Source organism: Megalobrama amblycephala, linkage group LG4 (genome assembly GCF_018812025.1).
Source record: "Megalobrama amblycephala isolate DHTTF-2021 linkage group LG4, ASM1881202v1, whole genome shotgun sequence".
NCBI classification, from domain to species: domain Eukaryota; kingdom Metazoa; phylum Chordata; class Actinopteri; order Cypriniformes; family Xenocyprididae; genus Megalobrama; species Megalobrama amblycephala.
In genome coordinates, this window is record NC_063047.1 from 25,345,436 (window position 1) to 25,372,379 (window position 26,944).

The 26,944-nt window shown below is 37.4% G+C and overlaps 1 protein-coding gene across 1 annotated transcript in view; it reads right to left on the reverse strand.

The window, feature by feature from the left end:
• Positions 1-6,394: 6,394 nt before the first annotated feature.
• The window catches only part of LOC125267165, a 40,223-nt gene continuing 19,673 nt past the window's right edge, over positions 6,395-26,944 (reverse strand). Inside the window, exons 2-4 of the mRNA XM_048188526.1 lie at positions 9,371-10,056; positions 9,051-9,217; positions 6,395-8,905 (exon numbers count right to left, since the gene is read on the reverse strand). Of these exons, the coding sequence (XP_048044483.1) occupies positions 7,975-8,905; positions 9,051-9,217; positions 9,371-10,042 (1,770 nt within the window). The 5' untranslated portion in view covers positions 10,043-10,056 and the 3' untranslated portion in view covers positions 6,395-7,974. The remainder of the gene's footprint in view (positions 8,906-9,050; positions 9,218-9,370; positions 10,057-26,944) is intronic.

The window sequence follows — 26,944 nt, forward strand, 5'->3', positions numbered from 1 at the left end:
GGAAAGTGCCAGTGTGGAGAGATGTGTTGATGATGTGTGTCAGTGCTGGTAAAAGTGTGGGAGCGATGGCTTGTAGAAGGTGTGTGGGGATGGGATCTAGAGGGCAGGTGGTGGGATGATTGGAGAGGAGAAGTTTGGATACTTCTGTCTCAGTGAGGGGGGAGAATGAAGAGAGGAGGTGTGTGGCTGAGTGTGTGGTTGGTCTGTGTTCCTGTGTGTGTGGAGCGGAGAACTGACTGCTGATGGTAGATGTTTTGTCAGTGAAAAATGTAGCAAAATTATCAGGAGTAAGGGATGAGGTGGGTGGTGGTGGAGGGGGGCAGAGGAGAGAGTTGAATGTTTTGAAAAGTGTGCGTGTGTTTGAAGCGCTGTTGATTTTGTTGTGGAAATAGGAGGATTTAGCAGCATGAATTTCAGCAGAAAAGGATGAGAGCAGAGACTGATAGCTACATAGGTCAAATTGGTCTTTTGATTTGTGCCACTTCCTCTCTGCAGCCCTGAGTTTGGTCCGATGTTCACGAAGAACATCAGATAACCAGGGATTAGAGGGAGTGGCACGTGCAGGTGCACTTCATTTATAAAGAATGAAGTTGTGTTTATGAATTATACAGACTGCAAGTGTTTAAAAATGAAAATAGCGATGGCTTTTGTCTCCGTGAATACAGTAAGAAACGATGGTAACTTTAACCACATTTAACAGTACATTAGCAACATGCTAACGAAACATTTAGAAAGACAGTTTACAAATATCACTAAAAATATCATGTTATCATGGATCATGTCAGTTATTATTGCTCCATCTGCCATTTTTCACTATTGTCCTCGCTTGCTTACCTAGTCTGATGATTCAGCTGTGCACAGATCCAGACGTTAATACTGGCTGCCCTTGTGTAATGCCTTGAACATGAGCTGGCATATGCAAATATTGGGGGCGTACATATTAATGATCCCGACTGTTACGTAACAGTAGGTGTTATGTTGAGATTCGCCTGTTCTTCGGAGGTCTTTTAAACAAATGAGATTTACATAAGAAGGAGGAAACAATGGAGTTTGAGACTCACTGTATGTCATTTCCATGTACTGAACTCTTGTTATTCAACTATGCCGAGGTAAATTCAATTTTTAATTCTAGGGCACCTTTCAGGCTGAATGATTCTGATTGGCCAAGAAAAATAGACAGATTTGGTAATCTTCCACACATGGACAGATAGTCAGAAGCATATCTCCATTCGTCACGGTGATGACGAGGGGATTCTGGATTTAGGTACCGGATGTCCTTTTGGGGTCATGACATGGCGTCTGCTGGTCTCAAGCACATGCCAGTTGTCCAGTAACAAAGGACCTGCACAGAACACTAGCGCACACACACAGACACATGATTCACAGCTTCTTCAAGGCTGAAGTTTATCTGAGCTCTGCTCTGAGCAGGAAACTTTCCAAAAACATACTGATAACATGTTCTTTTCTCTCAATAAGAGGTACAGACAATATTGAAACTTATTTTATGGTGTTTGAAAAGAAAAAGAAACATATGAGCTTTACATATGAGCTAATTAAAATATAATTTGTTAATTACTGTAACAATGAATGAAGAACTAACTATTTTGTATATAGCGTTAATGATACTATGAATCTACACATCAGCCTGTCAAATTTGCTGAATAAACTAAAAGAAAAAAATTGCTTCTACTTGGAGTTCCTGAGACAGATGTAGAAAGAGTGGTAGATCCACACTCGCAATAGTCGTATATTGAAAACAGATCAGAGGAGGAAAACCATGTTTAAACAAAGCTTTAACTACATTAAACTACATTTAGGGAACAATGAAGCAGGAAATGAATGTTTTGTCCAATACATTCCAATAAAAAAAACATTTGCTGTTCTTCTCAAGAGCGAGTCCATGCAGGAACAGCACAGCTACACCCATTTGCAAGTTCACAACAAAGATGTTCTTAAGGACATTTGGGATGGAAAAGTAACTGCAAAAAAATGCTTTGTTTAAGTCAGATCCCAAGTATGGGAGGGGGCGGCCACACCCCCCTGCACCCCTAGTTCTTACGTCTATGGCCCAATGACGCTACAATGAGCATTTACTACTTTTAAAAAATGCGGGTCAGGAAGCGGGTTGGGTACAATATTTTCCTCTTTTTTTTCCTTTTTTTTTTTGCGGTCCGAGTTGCGGGCGGGTTAGTTGAAAATGTCAGTCGGGTGCGGGTTGTTTATACATTGACCCACGCATCACTGATCCACATGTAGCAGATGTGGGCCGGATCCGGGCCCCACTATGTTGCTGTCTGGGCAGCCATGCATCAGTTATTTCCTTCATCACGTAAATCCTTAATTCCTCATTAGCAATTATGTAATGTACTGTAAGGCAGCAGAATACAGAGGCAGAAGGATGCAATTTATTATTTTTTTTATTCACTTTATTTTACAGGTGTTAATTAAGGAACACACAAGCTGGATCTGGCTAGGAGAACAACACTCTGCTCTGCAAACTCTTTGTTGTGTGAGAACGCCCTCTTGTGGTCACTCCAACTTAATACTTCACTGCATCATAAATAAGCTGACTGTGAAAATCGTCATAGACTGTAAAAGAGCTACAGGACTGAATCTGCTACAATAGGGATTGTGTGTCAGGATGGCCGAATACACTGCATTCAAAGAAAGCATCATGACAGACACACTTTGGTCTCTGTGATTTAAGTTGTTGTTTTCATTTTTTCAGACAGGTGTTGTGATTGTTTCCTGACTATATATTAATATATTATATTAATAAAATAATCAATTTCAAATAGAGAATAGTGGCTGGCTGTTACTTATAATATTATAAATCCGGCAACGGTATTGCCACAACATTTGAGATGTATTTAACTTATTTTTCTATCAAATTGTTTTAATCAAATGCATTTATCCATTATTATTTATTTAAATGCAATTTTTAGTTACTAGCTATTAAATTACTATGTATGTGTTTTTACATTTTTACACTGTTTTTCTTGTTTTTATTTGAATAGTTTTAGCTATTTATTTAGATTCATCAAACTTATTTATTTTATATATTTAAATCAAATGTATTTATTTGAATCAAATGTATAAGGTAATTCATTATTTATTTAAAGGGGTCATATGACGGTTCTAAAAAGAACATTATTTTGTGTGTTTGGATTAATGTGTTTACGTGGTTTTTCATTATTTTACACATACTGTACATTACTGTTGCTTCTCTATGCCCCGCCTCTCTGAAACGCTTTGATTTTTACAAAGCTCATTGTTATAAAAAGTGCAGTGTGCTCTGATTGGCCAGTGATCCAGTGCATTGTGATTGGCCCGTATACCTTAAGCGTGTGATGGAAATGTCATGCCTCTTACCATATTTGGAACATCAGCTCCCAGCCTTGTACTCTCCCAGGTTCTGGAAACAGTCCTCCGAAAAATGTGCAGCACAGTCGAATATTTGGGTTGTTCTGTTCTGGAACGGTGTTGTAAATAAAGCTTAACCACTGTTTTCTAATTGTGTCCTCTTTTGGAAGGCCAAACAATGTAGTTTGGCTTTCGCAATGAAAAACACAGCTATTTAATGCTGATTCATTTGCACATTTGACACGGATATTTTAGACTTTGGACAGAAAAATAGGTGATATTTTGTGTGATTCATGTAACTGTTCAATGCATTGAAACAAATGAATGTAAATGACGCAGCATTTATTTCTCTCCTGGGGCTCTAACGTTAGTTGTTTGTGCTGGCAAATTTTGGCAATAATATGCACTTTGTCTCACATTTTGCGTTATTTTCCACAGTCTCGGGCCGTGTAAGTGCAGCATTGCTATAGGCGCGAATCTGCACCCCGCGCTCGAATTCTAGTGAAACCGCGTCACGGATATATACTAGCGTTATATTTCTGGCCACGTATGAAAAGACCCGTTCCAGAACCAGAGATCCGTCTAATGTGCGCGCTTCGTTTGCAATCTCACTTTAAAGGTGTATTTTTTCTATGTAATAATGACACCCAGTGTTCAAAATAGGTACTGCAGTCCAAATTCAAAATATTGTTTGCCCCGCCCTCTCGTTTAAAGACGCGGGTTGCCAGCAACAATAGGGAGCGCAATTCACAGTGAAAGCTAAGGAGACTAAACACTGTACGCTGATGAGTTGATTGATCTGATTTAATCTGCTGTCGTTCATAAAGATTTTTAGATGGATTCAGAGGCTTTTTAGGTCAGCTAGAATCTGCGATTCTCTGAACCAGTTTGTTTGCTGGTTTCCATGGTTGCAATACGCGTGTTTTCCGCCAACTAGCAACCTGTGATGTCGAAATACTATTGGATAAACTGGCAGCACACGGTTTCGCACAGACCAAAACAAAAACGGACGTTCCGACACAGAACGCACATTTTCAAAGTAGAATATCTGGCTGTAGCATTGTGTTTCTGAGGAACAAGTAGATGAACTTAGCATGTTTCCTAAATATCTGCAAACATATCGGGGTATTTTTATGCTTTATTAAAGTAAAAATCTTACATAGAGCCCCTTTAATATATAATTTGTGAGATGACAAATTGAGCTTCTGACTGCATCTGTTCGCTGGACTTTATTTAAAATGAACTATTTGCATTTTTCTTGACCAACAGCTGTCGTCATGCCGGTGAAAGTTCAATATCTTGGTGCATTCCAAGATTTTCTAAATGAAGGTAAGTGCTGTGGCTTTGACAATAACTAATTAAAGCCAGTCATATAGCAACCGTATTTAAAGTCCACAGGGCTTGTTTCAAGCTTTGCTATTTGAGTTTGCAAAAAAAAAAAAATCTGTATTTATGACCATTTAAAAAAACAAACAAAAAAAAAAACAGACACTGTGGTAGAGGACACAGATTGAAGTCATCAACATTTAAACTTTGTCTGGTGGTAATCCTGATGGTATTTGGTTTCTGAAACTATATATTGTGGGGAAAAAAGTGCTACACAAATAAATGTGAATTGAATGGTAAATATTAATACTTTAATGTTTTAACACTTGTTCCGTTGTTCCGTATTTTCTGAAGAGACTTGCTTTATGTGAACATTTCACTTTGTCTTTTTATTTACATATAAACATTGATAAACACAAACAGATCAGATATGGTAAACAGGAATTCATGCATGAGTTTATTCTCAGTGTTATGCAGCATCGTTTGAGCTTCCACAAGAACTATTTGTGCTGATTAATGTGAAATGAATAAAAGCCTGAAATCAATCTCTTCATCATATAAGGTGGCCGTGTCTCTTCAGAAAATTTGGACTAAAGTGCTAAACTTCGTATGGATTAGTTTTACAATCCCTTTATGAACTTTTTGAGGCATCAAAGTGGTAGCTGCATGGACAAATCTTTCAGTATTTTCACTTGTATTTAAAAGATGAACACAAGTCTTCCGGGAGTGGAACAACATTATTTTGGGTGAACTATCGCTTAAAGCACAATTCTCATCAAACAATACTAGTACTGAGGTTTATGCATTCATCTTTTCCCATCTCGTTTAATGTAATTTTTGTTTTTGCTGTTTACAGTCCTGCACCAGTATTGAGGCCATCTCAGTCGGAGGGAGGACCTCCAGCCATTCCTACTGGTGTTGAGAAGGATCAAGGGCAGGATGAACAAATTCTTTGTGGTTGAAGAAGCACCTCATCTCTTCTGAAGGAACCAGCTCCTGGAGTGCTATCGAACTTTAAGCCTACTGTTTCTACCTGCTATGTAGGTCCTTTTATCTTTATCTACCTGCTACACTCAACAACACTGATGTTGGTCTTACCAGTGAGTCTCCCAAAGTAAAGGAATTGCATGGGAAGCATTGACAAACTTTTGACAACTTTTTCGGAGCATCGTGTATTTAAAGTACAGCTATTGGAAGTAAAGAGTGTGTTTAACCGCTAATATTCTGAAGTTTTACAGGTCTTTTGACCTGCAGAGTTCACATGGGTGAATTTGTTTCAATTGTTTTGTCTAAGATGTGTCATTGTTGAAAATAAACGTTCAAACTGATACAACATATTGGCTGTTATTTAATGCACACATTGTGTTTTTAGTTCAACTGAATATAGATTACATTTAATGACAAATCAGGGTTTGTATGAACACAATATTAGTGTGGAAAGAACTCTCTTGGTGTTGACACATCTAGTGTAGTTTTAACGCTAGCAATGCAAATGAGGGGGAAAAACACAAATAATTGTGTTAATTATGAACACTTACAGTGTTGTTTTAACTCTATAGAAGTGTTAAAAAAGTAACTCCATTTAAAGTGTTAGTTTAACCCTATTTAGTGTGGACCTATATAAACCCCGAAAAGTGTGAGTGTGAATTCAGCGCTTTAAAATTTGCTGTTATAAATAAATAATATATAGTCAAGGCAAGGTAGGATAAGTTTATTAATACAGCATGTCATACAGAATGACAATTCAAATTGCTTTACATAAAAATGACTTACAAAAAAAGAATGAAATAATCACAAGTGCAGAAGAAAAACAAAGAATAAGATTAAAATGTATCTAAAATGTAATTAAATAATTGTGTGCTTTAATCCTTCCATTATTATACATTAATTCCATGATAGACACTATAATAAAGCCTTAAATTTGCTTCATACATAAGCATTTACATAACTTGATAATGATTAACAGATCATTTAATACATACTTTAAATTACATCAGATGTATTTATCAAGTTGTTGACAAACATTAAGGCCCAGTTTCACAGACAGGGCTTAGCCTAAGATAGGATTAGGCCTTAGTTCAATTAGGGCATTTAAGTAGCTTTTATAAACTTACACTAGAAAAAAGCATTACTGGTGTTTATCTTGAGACAAAACAATGCCATTGACATATTTTAAGGTATAACAGTACAAGTTACTTTCAGTTAGAACAGCTCAAACATGCATTTTAGTCTAGGACTATTTTAAGCCTTGTCTGTGAAACCAGGGGCTAAGTGTTTACATATGAGCTGATTAAAAAATAAAAATAAATTGTTAACAGTAACAATGAATGAAGAACTTATTTGTATATTCTGTAGCATGTTAATGTGTTAACGATACTATTAATAAACAATGCACTAACTAATAGTTTGCAAATTATTTTTTAATTACTTTATTAATTATAAGTGTTACCATGGAAGAGTATAAGACAGTATAAGAAAAATTAGATGACTATAAATGAATAATAGAATTATATAATGCTTAGATCAGGTTATTAATAGATTAGATTAATTAGGCTGAATACAGGTGAAACCCATACGTTTTACACAGAAAGCAAGTGACTCAAAAAACAAGCTTTTTATGACTCCATCAAACACGTCAACTGCACATCTATAAGCACAACTAATATACTATATAACGTAGCCATTTTTGATATGACATGCAGCAGATCCATCTGTAGTTATTATTAAAGCAGCATTTCATAAGTTTGTTTTTTGCTATAATGAGTAATGTATTTCACACTGTAATTGATCTCCTGTATATACAGCACTATACTGCAGCACAGCAGTGAGTCTGTAATAGTTGTGCTGTTTTCTTCAGCACCAGCATTTACAGGGTTAATGAGGAGAATTCAGGAAGTGCGTATGAGAAAATATAAGAGCGGCGTAAGCTGCTGTGCCTGTTGATGTTGTTCTGTGTTCTGCATTAAAGCTTTCATTTTAAAAGCTCCTTTCTTTGTCTTTCTCAAGACATTACAATAGGAAAGAGTGGAGATGATTACAACACTTGAAATCAGAGTTGGAATTGGCATTGACTGCACAATCCTCAGTATGAAATTTGTAATTTATCTTTATGTTGCGTTTGAAACATGTCAGTAGTAAATATGATGAGATAGAAAGACCTAAACTCTGACTTCTGTTATCAAAGTTCTTCCAACATGAATAAATGGGCTGGTCTTACGCATTAAACTGCAGCACTCTGGGTCGCTCATGGTACTACATATCAGGAATGATCCAGATGCATGTAATTTAGTCATGGTTTCTGTCAAACATTGATCTTAAGGCTCTGAATAACATAGAGTTCATGTACCTATCATCCATGTTCATAGTCATACCGGTTCCATCATTGGTGTAGGCATACTGTGTTCTCCACTCTACTGGCCTAAGTGGACTTCCTTCAAGGCGGTTCAAACAAGCAGCCAGGTGCACAGTAGCTGTTTTACCATTGAGCATGAGTATGAATGATGTCACAAATATGAACATGTACAGGGGGATCGCTCCAAATGCGTTTACCAGATTTTCTGGGCTAAAATATGGGATTATAATACGGTCTTCGTTCTCCATGCCTCTATTCATCCAAAGCTTTAGAAAATTGGTATAAGCTACTTCTTCAGGGGTTACAGGGGCTAGAAGGATCCCTGGGATGTTGTGGAGAGATCCTCGCATGCTATTCCAGCGATCTGGCAAAGGGTTCGGCTCATAGTCAACTGTATTGCCATTCCTATTGTAAAACTGTCTGTTTGTCACATCAATGTTCCCCTGAGCAATTCCAAATGCAGCACGAGCATTAATGGCGCAGTTCCACGGAGAGTAAAGAATGGTGTCTCTGATGGTAGGTGTGGGCACCAGGAAAGCTGCTGGCATAAATTGGTCGACAATTGCACCATGAGCCACAAACACGATGTCTGTGTGACCTCCGCCTGGACGCCTCAACTTCTTCTTCTTAAACACTTCTTCTTCATCTTCTTTTTGACTCAATGTCTCCTTAACAAATGTAAGTAGATTCACAAATTCAGTCTGATTTTTAGTTAATTCCTGAAGCCAGGAGACAACTCTGTTGTCTGTACATGTTTCCATGATATAATCTATTATCTTCTTTCCATCTCCAGTCAGGCTGAGAGAATATCCCTCCAAGTTCTTGATGAGGTTCTTCATTCTGAATAATTTTTGGTTGATTTTGCTGTAATGAGAAAAAGTTGTACTGTGATCAGTTACCTATAGACCTTCATTACTGTACAATCTCAGACAAATACAAGATGTATTGGCTTTGGCCACGACAGATTTATAAGTAAAAATTAAAAATTTGTAGAAATAAAATATCATACTGCATTGCATCCAGCTGTTCCTGTAGCTCTTGTTGGCCTTCCAGTATTTCTCTGGCTGAATCCCGTAAGAGCTCGCTGGCCTCCGTGAATCGTTTGCCCTTTACTAATTCTTCACTCTTATCAATCAGGTCGTACACACAGAGGCCAAAACCAGTCGCACCCAGAGCCTAGAGAGAAAGTCACAATCACAAAATCACTCTCTAACATATAAGAGCAATGCAGTGAATATTTAATATTCTTCTCTTGAAGAGTCACTTCAAGATAATTTCAAAGGCGCAATTTTCTTAAAATTGGAATGCTTGAGAAAAGAAAGCTGATACCCTTGATCCTGCTTTAGCAGCAGCTTTAATGCCAATTTGTCCAATGTTCTTCCCCATTCCTTTGGCAGATAACATCAGGCTCCCCGTGATCACAGCAGTAAAACTAATGAGGTTCAGAGATTGGCCAATAAAGTGTGAGGCATTGGCTGGATCCAGTCCACCTGGTGTCATGTGACGATAGAACGTGGCCCTGTTGAAATCTCTGAGAAAGTCCAGGGGTACATGAGTACTATCTCTTCTGGCCAGAGCCCACATCAGTTGAGTGGTCACCTCACAGTCCAACTCATCAGCATGATCCCCGAGCTGTGTTCCTCCACACTGGTCCTTCAGATCTCGCAGCTGCTTCTGAATGCTTGTCCCAACCTTCTCATTTTCTTTAATTAATTCAGTAGCTTTATTAAATTTACTCCTGGAGATACCTGCCTCTACCAATGGGGAAGAGACTGCTGCAGCAACCAACAGAGGGAAGGCCAGACCTCCTGTGAAGAAAGTGGCAACTGCTGCTCCAGTTATTGAGGCCACAGATGCAGCAGCTCCAACCACCTGAGCGATGTTGCTGCCCTGGCGAACATTTTCCAGCTCTTGCGCCAGTTCCAACAGCTTTTCTGCACATTCCTTTCTGTTCTCCATCCAGCGGAAGAGCGAGTCACATAAAAGATCTGCTGCCTCCATGATTAGAGCAGGAACTGTGAAAAGAGAAAATGACAGATATTTCTTCAAACGCCGCAATATATCATACAAAGGCATAGGTGTAATTTGCAGGTGGGACGGGTAATATAAGACGGTAATATAACAGCTAATATAACCCTCAAAATTGATCTTTACAAAGTGTTCGTCATGCAGCATGTCTAATCGCGTAAGTACAGTATTTATTTGTTTACATTTGATTCTGAATGAGTTTGATGGTGCTCCGTGGCTAAAGCTAACATTACACACTGTTGGAGAGATTTATAAAGAATGAAGTTGTGTTTATGAATTATACAGACTGCAAGTGTTTAAAAATGAAAATAGCGACGGCTCTTGTCTCCGTGAATACAGTAAGAAACGATGGTAACTTTAACCACATTTAACAGTACATTAGCAACATGCTAACGAAACATTTAGAAAGACAATTTACAAATATCACTAAAAATATCATGTAATCATGGATCATGTCAGTTATTATTGCTCCATCTGCCATTTTTCGCTATTGTTCTTGCTTGCTTACCTAGTCTGATGATTCAGCTGTGCACAGATCCAGACGTTAATACTGGCTGCCCTTGTCTAATGCCTTGAACATGAGCTGGCATATGCAAATATTGGGGGCGTACATATTAATGATCCCGACTGTTACGTAACAGTCAGTGTTATGTTGAGATTCGCCTGTTCTTCAGAGGTCTTTTAAACAAATGAGATTTATATAAGAAGGAGGAACCCTTGTGAAAAAGAAGTGCACTTAATTGTATAGGCCTTTTTCACAAGAATCGGAAATCACGTGACGCAGGGTAAAGTTAGTTCCGCTATGCGTCTACGGCTATTAGATTGATATGCTCTTTTCTCAAATATCGCTTCTTACCTTTTCTGTTTTGTCTGTTTTCCAAGTCGCTTTTGTATAATCTACAAAGAAATTATTTTCTACTGTTTTGTAGCTTGTACGGCCGCTAAGACCGTTGCTCGAATTTACCGGCAGGTGGATTTATATTACCAGCTGTCATACAGTAAAGGCTACGCAGCAATTTCCCCGATCATATTACGTACGACGAACATTATTTATATAATTTATTCATTAAAAAAAAAAAAAACTCCCAATATATACTTTAATGGGGGATATAAAATCGAGATACATAATATTGTCGTGAGTTTAATATGTTTTAAAAATATATAGCATGTAATCTCATATGGCATCACATCCCACATAATCCTGATCGATTAAAATGATTAAACTAAGACAATTAATTTCCAACACCACACTGTACAACTATCAGTCTTTGCATTAATGTTGCAACAGCACAATAATACACACTTTAAGATGATGATGACAGGAAAATGAGTGAGACTGAAGTGTTTATATCCAGAAATATCAGGGTGCGAGCAGTCCTGTTTTATGAATCAGAGGATCAGGCTTGCGTGATAAGGGAGCTGCCAGCTGATCACTTCCCCAGCACGTCACTAAAAACACTCTATACATCCCAATGTGCATACTATCCACCCTAAATAGCACTGAATATTACACATAGACTACTATTTAGGATGGATAGTATGCACGTTGAGACGCAGGCACCGTCTTTACAGCACATGGAGCGCGATAATGCACAGCCGCGCCAAACAGACACCGAGAATATAACTAGTTTAACCGCCATCACTTCGAATTATTTATTAAATTTAGCTCTTAATGAGAGCTCTGTAGTCTCACCAATAATTCACCAAGAACGTTCAAACATTTTCATGACATTTAATTCGTAAAACGACTTTGATTCCCGAGCTGGTTCTGATCGAGGCTATCTATCACTGTAACCGGAAAAACTTTTACACTGCGTGGATCATTCTGGAAGCCAAAAACACGGAAGTGTGAAATTGGCCTATTGAAAGTGTACTTTGTGTGTACTTCAAATCATAAAGTATACTTTTTAAAAAGTGCACTTGCAGATAATACAATATAATTAAAATGAAAGGCCACTTAAGTGTACTTAAATAGAATATACTTTAATGACAATATTTATTATCATGCTTAAGTGCACTTATTAAAAATGCACTTTGTAATAATGTCAAATTAAGTTGTACTTAAAGAAAGTACACTTAAATGACAATATTTACTAACACGCTTGAGTGCACTTTTTAAAAATACACTTTGTAATAATGACTTATTAAGTTGTACTTAAAGAAAGTACACTTTCATGACAATATTTCTAAACATGCTTAAGAGCACTTTTTAAAAATGCACTTAATTTTACTTAATTATGACTTTATAGTGTTTTAAATAAGTAAACTTATTCTGATGTATTGACTTATATTAAAGCACATGAAAAATAATTTATTTTAATTTCAACTTAAGTGTGTTGTCCAAGATGACATTTGTTAATGTACTTTAAATGTGCTTAGTCTTTAATAAATACTGTGTGCATTAATACACTTGAAATTTATTTTTCTGAATTTCAATACACTTGCTTATACAGTGTATAATCCTGTACAACTTATTGTTGAAATTTTTATCACCAGCTCCTGCTCTAAACTCGACTAGTGTCAGTTTTCTACATAATATTTGACATAAAATGTTTTTGTTGTTTGTTTGTTTTTTTACGGAGTGCTGTATTTGTGATACTTAATGCAACAGTGCTGTACTTTACATATCTGTATAATACTTATTATATCATTGTTGTTCTAAGTTGATTAAACCTATTTAATTGCAAGCAAAAGTTTAACAGATCTAAAAATTAATTTGAATTCATATTCAGTTAAAATACATTTAATTTTAATCAGACTAAACTATAAAATAATTGAATTTCAGTTAGGTGAATGAGTCAAGTTCTGTAAACGTACAGTCGAACTACAACAATGAATTAGAAAAACTTTAATCATGTCACGTTAATGAACATCATGTTAATGAACTTTAATCATGCACCAGAGCCGTTGAAAAACAGAGTTCCGACACTCCCATAGACCTCCATAGGAACTTTGGAATGCGGAAGTAACGCGTGTCGTGGAGCGGCCGATAGTTCCAAACACTGATAGTTCCAGCGCTAAACCCCATTCATTTTCAGTGATTCTGAAGATCAATCGCTGGTAAGTTGATGAAATTACTGCATTTTTAACATTGAACGCATTACCTGACCTCTCATGAATCTAGTCAATAGTTGTATTTTATGTAACCAGCTTTAGTTAATGTTTATTGTAAGTTAATAACGTTAGTCAGACTCTAATTGCAGCTAGCTTAAGTGACCAACACTTCACTAACTTTAGTTACCATAACCTGACGTCAGTTGGGCTACATTTACCTTTAGGTTTACAAGTTAGTTGTCAAACAACGTTTATCTTCAGTTATTAGATTTGTTGTTAATGTTAGCAACACGACATGTTAGCTGCCAGTTCATTAAAGTACCAGAGAATAACACCGTAAGGGGGTTGTATACACTTAGTGGCCACTATATTAGGAACACCTTTACAATCTAATGTAATTCAATACAAAAGCTCTACCATGAATTCTACTTTAATGAAGTTTATAATCAGCCAGAAATGTGTAAATTCAGTACTGAGGTCATAGTTAAAGGTGATGTTTCACTACATTGTGTTCAGATGGGTTTCTTATTTACATACATGGTGGCCAGAATATTAAACACATCTGAATAGAAAGCAACAAGTGCAAAAACACCCCCACAAACTATGACCTCAATGCTAAATCATCATTACATTTACACCTCTATGACAGCATAATAATAATAAAAAAAATATTTTCCCTTATTTGCATAATTTCTTGGATGAGCAAAATAATCACCCAGCTTCTTCCATAATGTTATTGTGTGGAAGAATACAAATTTGAATAACAATAGTGGTTTGTATATAGATATGTATTTTTTTTTTTTTCTCATTTAATTTTATTTGTACTGGATTACAGAGCCAAAATAACAGAAATCATGACAAATGTCTAAATAGTTGTAGATGTGTTCTCTCACTTCTGTAATGTCAACCTCATGAAAATGTTTTGGAAATGTGTATTTAATCTGTCCTTCAATGTATTAACCTTAACACTGTTTCCTCTTTATTCACAACTCCCAGTTCTGTCCAGGAGCAGCTGGTTTGACTCGACTGACACGGGCCCTGTTTTCACCTGGAGTTAAGATGTGTCAATCGGATCACAAGTGGACGAGGGAGACGCATACACGTTTACACTTGGTGCTTTAATCCATCTCTTTTGTCCTCTTTCAACCACGATTTCTTCAAGGGGGTGGGTAAATATATGGGTTTTTATAGATCTTTCAATCTAATAGACAAAATAAGCTTGAGCAGTTTACATATGAACACACCCAGAGATGACAGGAAAACATACAGAGAGCATCAGTGTTTGTTTCTGCTCTGACAGCCACAAGACCAGCTGAACGCAGTGAGTGTGTGTTAGAAATCAGGAATGGTGAGAGAACATTGTGCTTGGTACATTTTTCATCTTCAAACCAAACTTGGGTCTTTAGCCAACAAAGTTTAAATCCTGTCTAGCTAGCCTGCTTCCAGTAATGTTTACACATTAGGTCAGTAGGCGGAGAGTAGACAGTCTTTAGTGGCGGTTCGAACACATTCGACCACATGAACGTTTACACTATGAAAGCAGTCCAGTCAAATGCATTTTCAAATACCTCTGGAAGTGGTTGAAAGTGGACAAACTCAAACCGTTTCAGACCCCATTTACACCTGTATTTAGTGTCATCCACTTCAGATTAGCCAGAACACATCTTAACACCAGGTGGAAACAGGCCCACAGTCTGCTTCTGGCAGTGGAATGCTCTCACCCAAAAAGTAACTATAGCATTACTTATAGTGTGGAGTTTGAATGCTTTTGTTATCAATGTATGTATAAGCATTTGACTGATACTTGATTTACCACCAGGTCTCCAGATCATCATACGGCTGCGCTGGAAAAATGTAATGCCTATTGTGAACACTTATATTCCTTTTCTGGCCTGCTTTCTGCCATCTTTCTCTCCCTGTAGGAAGTCGAATGAGTTTCTTTGAAGACAGAACATTCAAGGAAAACTTACCTACCCTCTCTCTGGATATAATATATAATTAAATGTTTTGTTGAGTGCAATTGGTTGCCTTGTATATTTTTCACTGTTGACCAAACTTCTTTCTTGACTTAAACTGAGCAGCTTCATTCATTGATATTCACTTGTTGTGCATGTTTATGTGACTGTATCTTAACATAACGCAACATTAAGATGTTAGTAATATTTTTGACCATAGAAGCATGAGAAAAATATATACAGTACATGCTGTAAATGTATACCTTATGGGAGCAGCCCCCTTAAACACTCACAACAAAATTAATTCAATTCAAAGGGCTTTATTTGCATGAAAATAAATAAATAAATCATATATATCAATTAAAAATTAATTCAATTCAAAGGGGCTTTATTTGCATGGATATATATATATATATATATATATATATATGTATATTACATACTACATACATATGTTTGTATGTATTTGTGTGTGTTCTGATGAATGGTTTAGCCTATGTTTAGGGAAGGTCATGATGAAGGGGTACATTAGCCATACTGAAATGAATCCAGTTAACAGAAATGCTAACGTTATGTGTAGGAGCCAAGTCTTATACTTTAGCTACTGAGTTGTTTGATTCCGGAGAAGTTGGTTTGACTCACTTTCTGGTTGATGACGTGTACTTTCTTGATAAATGACGCTGAGACCCTTCTTCTTCTTGCATATAAGTTAGTTTTATTTTTCCTTTGTTACCATCGTGCACATGTTCAACTGAAGCATAAGTGTGCCTAACATCACATCAAAGCGGTCAAAAACCTGTTTGCCCTTCCGGGTCAAACACCTGCTTACCCACAAAATGCAGGCTGCTTATATACACATACAATTCCTAATAATCACAGCGCCACTCAATGGTCATAATGAGAATAACACATTTTGGCTCCTACACACAGACTCCTAATTGTTAATGGTGAATAATCATAACAATTCAAACAAAAAAAAATAAGGAGCCAAAAATATTACCACATAGTCAGTTGAAAAACCTTATATTAGTTAGACTTCATATAACAGACAAAGCTTTGTTATTGGTCTGTCAATAATACTGCTTTTTGTTTGCAACCTCACAGAATGCACCAGACCATTTTTGTCAGGGAAAACCTCTATAACCTTGCCAAGAGCCCAGGAACCACGAGGAGCTGATGAGTCCATAACTACAACAATGTCACCAGCACTCAAACTCCTCTTCTTTTGATTCCATTTTTGTCTTTCCTGGAGTAAAGGTAGGTATTCCCGTATCCACCTTTTCCAGAATAAATCTGACAGATATTGTACCTGTCTCCAACGTCTTCTTGAATATTGATCATGAGCTTCAAACAAACCAGGGGGTAAAGCTGGTTTCCCTTTCAAAAGAAGAAGATGATTTGGCGTGAGAGGTTCCAAATCATTAGGATCGTCTGATAGCTTGGTAATTGGTCGATCATTCAAAATGGATTCTACTTCACAAAGCACTGTATGAAGTCCATCGTCATCTAACCTTTGTTGATGTAGAACAGAGCAGAGAACCTTTTTTACAGAGCGTATCATCCTCTCCCATACACCTCCATGGTGTGAACCTGCTGGGGGATTAAAGCTCCAACGAATTCCAACTTGTGACAATACTCCTTGAATCTTGTCATGATTTACACTAGCCAAAGCTTCCTTCAGTTCTCTTTGTGCTCCAACAAAGTTAGTTCCATTATCTGATCTTAAATGTTTCACTTGTCCTCTTCTGCTAATGAAACGTCGTAATGCGTTAATACATGCATCCGTTTCCAGTGAACTTGCAACTTCGAGGTGAATTGCCCTACTTGCCATACACGTGAATATTACTCCATACCTTTTGCAGGTTACTCTTCTATTCTTTACTTCCACTGGTCCGAAGTAATCCACTCCAGTGTTGGTAAATGGTGGTAAGTCAGGAAGAATTCTCTCCTTTGGAAGATCTGCCATTTTTTGTTCAACTGCTCTTCTATTATGGCGTCTACAAAACCCACATCCAGAAATGATTTTTCTTACCAATGCATGGGAGTTGGTAATCCAGAATTTCCTCCGAACTGTTGATACCATATGACTTCGTCCACTATGACCCAGACTTTCATGTACATGTTTCAAAATAAGCATGGAAATATGCTGATCATTACCAAGTAAAAGTGGATGCTTGACTTCTTCAGGCATTGCTGCTTTACTCAATCTTCCTCCAACTCTTAATAATCCATTCTCCAGAAACGGATCCAACCGATAGATAGAACTTTGTCGTTTCACTGACACTTTCCCAGATAAAAGAGCCGAAATTTCCTCACTGAATTTCTTTTGCTGGCAATAATGAACAATGGCTTCCTCAGCTCCCAATAGATCATCCAGTGTCAACACAGAACTTTTAGTTGTTGCTACAAGTCTTGAGCCCTTAGACAGCACACTGCAATCCTGCTTGTTCATTGGAAGTCCGTCATTTATAGTCTTTTGCTCCTTTCTCAAGCGAATCCTTTCCAACAAGATTCTTTTCAACTTGAGGAACCATGCCACTGCTACTTTAAGCTTCTCCACTCAGAAAAGTAAGTAATTAGCTGGTCAGTAGGGTTAGACATTTCATCCACACTAATAACATTTACTGTGGTTTCTCGTTTGACCTCTAGGTCATCAGAATCAATTGAGACATTCAATATGTCCATAGGCCAATACTCCTCTTGCAACCACAAGAAGGCTGGACCGCCAAGCCACCTGTTGTTCTTTAGAAAAGTTCCAACCTTCATCCCTCTTGAAGCATCATCTGCAGGATTGTCCTTAGAACAGATATGTCTCCATTGTGAGGGTTCAACTGTTTCTCTAATGGTTGCAATCCTGTTGGCTACAAATGTATGGAAACGCTTGTCTGTGTTGTTAAGGTACTTCAGTACTGCTGTACTGTCAGTCCAGAAGACTGAATCTTCCAACTTAATATTCAGTTCTTCTTTCAGCATTGTATCTACCTTGGTAGCAAGAACTGCTGCTGTCAACTCCAAACAAGGAACAGTTATAACCTTCAAAGGTGTCACTCTGGCTTTTCCAAGCAAAAAAGCAATATGAATGCGATTCTCGGAATTTAACATTCTGATATATGTTACTGTGCCATATCCATTTGTACTGGCATCAGCAAAATGATGTAATTGAGCATACTTAAGCTCTCCAAAATCCCTAGGCTTGATACACCTGTCCACGGAGAATGCAGCTAGCGACTCCAAATCCTCCAACCATCAACTTCCACTGGCATAATATGTCCTGTGGTATGGCATCATCCCATCCACAACCTCTCCTGCAGAGTTCTTGTTGCATCATCTTGGCAGACAACATAACTGGCGCCAGGAACCCCAGAGGATCATACACAGAGCTGGTGATTGAAAGCATACCGCGTCTGGTAAAAGACTGCCATTTTACCTTCAACTTGAATTTGAAAGAGTCAGTTTCCACACACCACTGTAGGCCCAATGCTCTTTCAAATGGAAGTTGATCTCTGTCTAAATCTAACTCTTTCAAATCTTTAGCTCTTCGATCCACTGGAACAGTCTGCAAAACTGCACGACTATTACTGATCCATTTTTCCAGAATGAATCCCCCTTTCTGACACAAAGCAATGAGAGCCTCCATCGTCTTTATAGCTTCCTTCTCTGTAGCAGAGCTTTTCAAGCAGTCATCCACATAGAAGTTTTGCTTGACAGATTGAATCACATGAGCTGGAAACTCAGACTGATTATCGTCCGCAGTTTTCCTCAGTGCATAACTTGCACAGCTTGGAGAGGAAACGGCACCAAATAAATGTACAGTCATCTTATATTCCTCAAGTCTCTCAAAAATGTTTCCATCTGGCCACCAAAGAAAGCGAAGAAAATTTCTGTCTTCTTCAGCCACCTTTACTTGATGGAACATTGCCTGAATGTCACCCATAAAAGCTACAGGTTCCTGTCTGAAGCGGGTGAGAACTCCAAGCAACGAGCTGGTAAGATTAGGACCCTGTAGAAGTTTGTTATTCAAAGATGTTCCTTGAAATGTAGATCCACAATCAAACACTACACGAATAGATCCCTTTCGTGGATGATGGACACCATGATGAGGGATGTACCATACTTTCCCATTTTCACAGTGCAGCTGTTCTTGAGGTATCTGTTCTGCGTAACCCTTGCTCATGACATCATTCATGTATCCTGTATATTCTTGATGAAACTCATGGTTATTGAGAAACCTTTTCTTCAAGCCAAGGACCCGTTGCTTTGCAACAGCAAAGTTGTTAGGCAAATAGACTTCTTGGGTCTTAAAGGGCAATTTCAAACAATATTTCCCATCTTGAAGAATTGCTGATTGCTCCATAATTTCCATAAACCTGATGTCCTCCCTGGACATTTCTTTCCTCACATTGCTTTCATTAAAGTCATGATTGTACTGACTGATTAACATTTCCTCCAATCTGCACACAGCAATCTTATTCACTGTAGCAGTAGGAATCTCCATAACTGATGCACCACTGTTTCCATTCAGTGGACCATTAACAACCCATCCCAAAACTGTCCTAACAGCATATGTGCCAGTCCCACAGCTGTTGACTATCTCCCAAGGTTCCAATATCTTGGGAGCATTGATACCAATTAGCAAGTCAACATTTGCTTTTATGTTTGGAATGCGCACCTTTGATAGGTATGGGAATTTTGCCAAATCTTCAGATGTTATCAAATTTTCAGTACTTACTGGCATTTTCTGCTGTGTAAGAACCTCAGGAAGTTGATAGAAATTATTGCCATCCACACTGGATACTTCCAACCCAGTCAAAGAGTAAGCTGGAACTATAGCTTGTTGCCCCATTGTACTTAGCAGAAATGTGACCTGTTTACCCGAAATATTCAGTTTCTGCATGAGCTCTTCTGAGCAGAATGTAGCTGAACTACCCGGATCCAAGAATGCATAAGTTTTTATAACCTTGTTTCCTTTGGTGGATTTAACTTGTACTGGGAGAATAGACAATGCACATTGGTCCTTACCGACTCCTGTATGGCCACATGTTTTGGAAGAATCGAACTTATCAGATGAAAACTGTTTCATAGCTGCTGACTGCCTTTTAATATGAAGCACTGTAGGGTGAGCTTGATGACAAACTTTGCAATTCAGGCGCCCTTTACAATCCTTGCTCATGTGTCCAGTACATAAGCATGCAAAGCAAACTCCTTTTACCCTAAGAAAGTCTATCTTGTCCTTATGCTTCTTTGAACTGAACTGATCACACTCCTCCAATGAATGTTTGTTAGAACAGCATAGGCAATCATCCTTGACAGCATTCCCAGAGTCTGATTTTAAACTCTCAGATCCATGTTTGCTACTGTAATAACAAAGTTATTTCCCTTCATTCTTTCTGTAGGCTGTTGTTTAAATCTGGTCAACGTTTTCATTCCAGTGACACCAAATGATGACTCTTGAATATCGCCGAACAAAGGGTCAGAAAGAATTCGAACATGACGTTCTATGAATGTGACCAAACCAATAAAACAAGCTCTACGGTTACATGTTTCCATTATGTCATAAGCAGTTATTCTCCACTGATCCCTCAGCTTAAATGGCAATTTGGAAATAATACTTCGCATGTTTGCAGGCATATCCATTTCTTGCATATACTGAAGCTCCTCCATTGCATTACAACAGCCACATAAGAACAAAGCATAAGCTTGCAGTGATTTCACATCTTCAGACTTCACAGGTTTCCAAGCCAGAGCCTTTTCAATATAAGCAGTAGCAATTTTATACTCGTTGCCAAAGTGTTCTTGTAAAAGGTTCTTTGCTACTGTGTAACCACGATCCGGAGCCATGTGTTGACAGCTACGCACCAAATCTTGTGGCTGTCCACGAGTAAATTGCACTAAATAGTACAAACAATCTGCTTTACTGGCCTTTTATTCCACACCTTGTTCAAAAGCCTTTATGAAAGTTCTGTATTGAAGTGAATCTCCATCAAATGTGGGAATATCTCTTGGTGGCAATGACATTGAACGCTGTTGTTGAAGTAAGGCATTTGAAATCTCATTTTGCTTATGCATGATGTTAAGTATACCATCAGGTACACTCTGACCAACTACAACATCATTTTTGTTCTTTAATTGGGAGGTTGTATGCGGTGATGTTCCCTGTGCAACTGTTGTTTGTTGTTGTTGATTAAAAGCATACTGTTGGCTTGTAACGGTGTTAATTCGACTCTCGCTTGTTTTAGGTCGCACATCAATTACTTTGCCAGGTGGTAATGAACAGACACTTTGTTGAACCGTTTTCACTGTTCCTGGATTGTATTCAGTTGCCATAGGGTTTAATCCATTGCCAGACTTCCTTTTAGTTCCTTCCTTTTCCAAGTGAGAATTCATGACACTGGCAGATCCTTGAGAAACGCTCTTTCGTTCAAAAGCCTCTAAAACAGCCAGTTTAGCAGTGGATGCAGCCAATTCAGCCTCCAAATCGAGCTGCTCCCTTTTCCTCCTTATCTGCTGCTCCTGCTCCTCAAGAGCATGCCTAACCTTTAAAGCTGCCACACGAGCAACAAGTGCAGCTTTGTCTGCTTCTGCTTTTATCCTTGTAGAGGATGTAGTGCTAATTCTACTACTGCTCATGCTGCTTTTATTTGAACGTTTACTTTCTATATTGGACACACTGTCATTGGGATCAACACCATCAAAACCTTACAAACACATGTCCTTCATTACACATGACCCATTGGTTTGTATCAGCAATGCACTCATCATTAAACATCATTTTTGCATTAAACCATGTTTCATGTTCTTCCCTTTCATCAGGTGACAATAAACCCAATACAGATTTGTGAATGTTTTTTGCATGATCACATACATCAATGAGCTCTTTAAGTGCACTTTGTACCTGTAATACATCACCCTTTTTAATAAACTCCTGCAAAGATTTTCTTATATGATCTGCCTTATTCAATTTGGCTTTTCTGCCAGCTTGCAACTTATCCAATTTATCAGCTAATGCTTTATATGAAAGCTTAACCACACGTTTTTCAGTTTGCACTTCCACATTGCTAACCACACTGTTTGTTTTACTAACAGTTGACAAATCAGAACCCACAGTTGATATTTCTTTGCATGTCTCCATAAGAATTAGTTTGTTTTAATAGTTCGTTGCAACAAACAGTTAATACCCAAGTTTATTATCTGCTCGCGTCGGCGATCAGACCATTTCAATCATTAATTAAGTGTGCACCCAATTGAATGGCCATAAAACAGTGTAGCGCTACACATACTCCAGTGCGTTGGGCGCCGTTATATGATCCGATGTTACGATGTTCTGTAGCCAAAAAGTTATAAATCCAGCATCGCGATGTCCTTTAGAATGATGGTAAACAGCAGGCAGGAACACTCTTTGCCGCAGGCATTAATCCAGCAACTCCCGTTAACACCGCGTCTTCCTTCAACTTTGATGTATCCAAACGTGCCGAAGTTTCACACAAAGTTCCACATGATTGCAAGGTTTTTGACTTAAAATTGTAGGAGCCAAGTCTTATACTTTAGCTACTGAGTTGTTTGATTCCGGAGAAGTTGGTTTGACTCACTTTCTGATTGATGACGTGTACTTTCTTGATAAATGACGCTGAGACCCTTCTTCTTCTTCCATATAAGTTAGTTTTATTTTTCCTTTGTTACCATCGTGCACATGTTCAACTGAAGCATAAGCGTGCCTAACATCACATCAAAGCGGTCAAAAACCTGTTTGCCCTTCCGGGTCAAACACCTGCTTACCCACAAAATGCAGGCTGCTTATATACACATACAATTCCTAATAATCACAGCGCCACTCAATGGTCATAATGAGAATAACACATTTTGGCTCCTACATTATGGATCGTATTTAGGAACATTGTTAATTCACTCCGTAACCATCTCTCCAGTACATTTTAACAGACCACACTGTTAACGATAATGCCGTCTCTCTTTCACTCTCCAGATAAAATACACTACTGTAAGTGTAGTCAACGTAGTAATCAGTTTTATTCAATATTTAATCAGTATTATGCATTAATATTTACCGAAAAATTGCTGCAAATACAGTAGTTGCTGTTAATGTATTTTATGTTATGGGAGCAGCCACTCTTCCCTCCAAAATGAAACACAAATACTGATTAATGCTGTTTCCGCCACTCCCCAGGAAAAAAAAAGCTATCATATGTAAGTGTCAGCGTAATAATCAATGTATATTATGCGTCCATGTTTACAGATAATTGCTGCAAATATAGCTACAGCTGTCTGTCCCGCTTGAAACCATTTAAAGGCAGGGTAGGTAACAAATTTATTAACAACTTTCTTCCAAATTTGTTTAAACTTTCTATATATATCAATGCATAATTAAAATGTAAGTACTCTGATAAAAAGAGTATAAAAATCGAGTAACTCTAGACCGTTTAATCTGTATTAAACACAGCTCATTATTTCCATTCGGGACGAAACACAGGATTGGCTTAGGCGACTGTCACTCTCTCGCAACCATGGCAACCACCCTTTTGCCACACATGACCTGCCCACTTGCGCGCGCAAGTTTGACTTGAGGAATTCAAGAGGCATGGATCCTAGGAATACCAAAACAATGGCAGAGAAACAGCAAGCAAAATTCACAGTACCGGCCTATGCAGTTAGTGAAGGCAAACCAGGCAAAAAAAGGAAGACAGTACAAGAAAAGGCAATGAACAAAAAGTCTTTGGATAAACAAAGAAATAAAACGCGAGTTAATATCGGCGTGGCTTTCCAGCGATGGCGAGAACTGAGGGAACTCAAGGGGCTGAAAAGTGACTCCTTGATGGCTTTATTTCTGCTGGACAGGTAAATCTTTCTTTTTGTATTTTGATCATACATATTTTTTTGTTTATTTTTTCATGAAGCATGTGTCATTAGCACACGTAGCTGCGTAATATAGCTAACATAACATTACTCAGCGAGCCGTAGTAGAGACGATAAATAATCTATAGGCCTAGCTCAAGATGATAGCTATAGTGTTGAATTGTGCATAATTTTGCTTTAGATAACTAAATACATGTTTAACAGATAGTAGGCCTAACGTTACTCCGCATCTAGGAACTTTTCTTAGTACTATATTTACCCTCTGTCTAACTCTTTTACCATGTTCACCTGTAAGTTTACCTGCACGTTTTTTCGCCTTTGTTTTGTTTTTATATTCTCTACCTATGTTTACTGATGTCTTTATCTTGTATCTGTGTGTGTCGTACACACTTTGTTGTATGTGTGTGTTATTATTTTGTGTCTGCAATGCAGTTGTGAGTTGATATTTGAGTGTATGTTACTCTGTTTATCTGTAATCAAGACATTTTATAAATGTGATGTAATTGTTGTGTTGATTTGTATAATTTTTTTTTATTAGTTATGAGAAAGACATATCAACGAATCTTACACGAAATTCATCTTCATCACAGTGTAAATGATGGTAATGGAAAAACGTGTATCATGCAACCTGTTTTTAGCTTTGCCTTATAGATAACTAACTCGTTAGCGAATCAAAAAATATTTTAAACTTTACCAATATCAATATGCTAGCTTGATAGTGAGTACTAAAATACATCTTGTTTGTTTATCTTCATAATTATAAAGTTATTTTTATTACATGTGATTCTGACATGATGTCACTACATGCACTGTGCTCCTTCCTCTCCGCTCGTCTCAGGTAAATAATGCGTCTTCCAGCTCAGTGGTCGGAGTCGCGCGTTCATGTGTTTTGGGGGCGTGGCTTTGGAAGAAGCCCAGAAGGGAGGGGGTGGAGTGAATGGAAATAATGAGCTGTCTTTAAAACAGTCGTGAGAGGTCTACAGACACTCGATTTTTATACTTTCTTTTTCAGAGTACTTACATTTTAATTATGTATTGATATTTAAATAAAGTTTAAACAAATTTTGAAAAAAGTTTTTTATACATTTTTTACCTACCCTGCCTTTAAACTGGTTGACGACGCGCATGTTTTTGGAACTATTGAGAGCTACACGAACCACGTGACAGCGTGGCGGCGAGATCAAAGAGTGTCGTAACTCTCATATTTAACGGCTCTGTCATGCACGTATTATAGCCTATAAACTTTTTGTTTAATGCGCATGCGCCACAATACTACGTCATGACGGCGCACTACTTCACCAGAGTTTGAAAAATGCACCTTCAGCCATCTTTCTGTGATCGCGATGCGTGAGGTAACTTTGCTGATCAAAGAAGAAAACAAAGGAGCGCACGTTTGGATGACTACAAATGAGACGTTATGTATTACAAATAAAGAAGCAAGTAAGTATCTTAAAATATGCTCTCTTTATTTTTATTTTTTCACCGGAACATAGCAGTTCTTATGAGTGTAACTTATTTAGTTTAATCGCAATATGGAGGTGAATTAATCATGTTTCCTGTAATTTATTTATGATTGAATTATAATAATTTCTTATATAATATGAACGTGGTCGCGTGTGTGGGCGTGTTCAAAGAATTTGGCTGCTGAAAATATAATATTTGAATTGAACTCTGACTTTTTAAATCATTTTAAATGACTTTAAGTTAAATTTGCAGAACTAAATTCAAAGATCTGATCTTGTAACATTTAAAGACAATTATATACATTTAATCGCTATTATAACCACCAGTAATGCTTATAATCTATTTTTCTTTTTGCATTTGAAAAGTTAGTTGTTCAATTACTGTTTGTGTTTGTAATATGTAATATTTTTGTGCTTATCTGTTGTTATATATATTCATTGTGTAGGATCAGTACAGATTTGTTATTGGAGATACAGTGCAAGCTGTGTGGAATCAAAGACCTGTATTGATGAGGTGATGTTCCATGTTTTTCCATTAATTCAGCCTCCCTGATCACACACACTACAAGCTAAAACACTGCCATCAACTGTCCTTATAGCTTTTAAATGCTTTGAATCTTTTCTGTTTGCAAGTAATAAATTCTCACCTGTGCACTTACAAATCCCCATCTAATCATTATATATTTATATTTATATATAATGATATTATATAATTATTTTCAAAGCAAAACCCCTCAATTTGCTTGGGCCTTGGGTTATTTATCTATATTTGTGTAATTGATAAAGTTATGTTTAATTCCTTGTAAAGTAGGAATAAAAATGTTTATAAAAGTGTTCTCTATTTTTAAAGGCCAGTGTCAGTGAAGATGGTGTGGTCACTGGATTCCTGGTGTTTGTGGGAAATGTGAAGGAGCTTCTCCCAGGATTCTACAACAGTGTTGTCCTGATGACTGAGGTAATTCATCTTGGGTGATGCAGTTGCGGTCAAAAGTTTACTTACACCTTGCAGAATGAACTGCTTCATCAGGGAAGTACTAAATAAAGAAACAAATACAATGCTAATTTGTATGATTTGTTTGTTTTATAGTAAAGTTATGATTATGTAAACTTTAGAATTACATAATCATATTTCTACTCTAAATTGTTTTTTGAAATATAAACATTTAAATTGTAGCTGTCATAAATTATGTATTCAAACATTAAATGCATAAATTAATTATAAAAAAAATATTTAAAATAAAATTATAGTGAACATGTAACGTGGTGCATATAATTAGCAGAATGCTCCTCTCTATAGCTGACTAATGAGATTATGCTGAATATGATTTTTCTGAAGTAAATGTGATGTTACGTGACATTGTTTACAAGCTTCATTGACGTCTTTCCGCGCGTTGAAACACTGTTTGAGCGATTAAATGTGACAAGTTATGGATCAGTTGTACTGTATCTTGTAACATACCTTCAGATGTTCATTCATATTTATTTCACACTGTAACTGGTATTAAAGTGGAGGAAATTATCAGTACACAGTAAACATC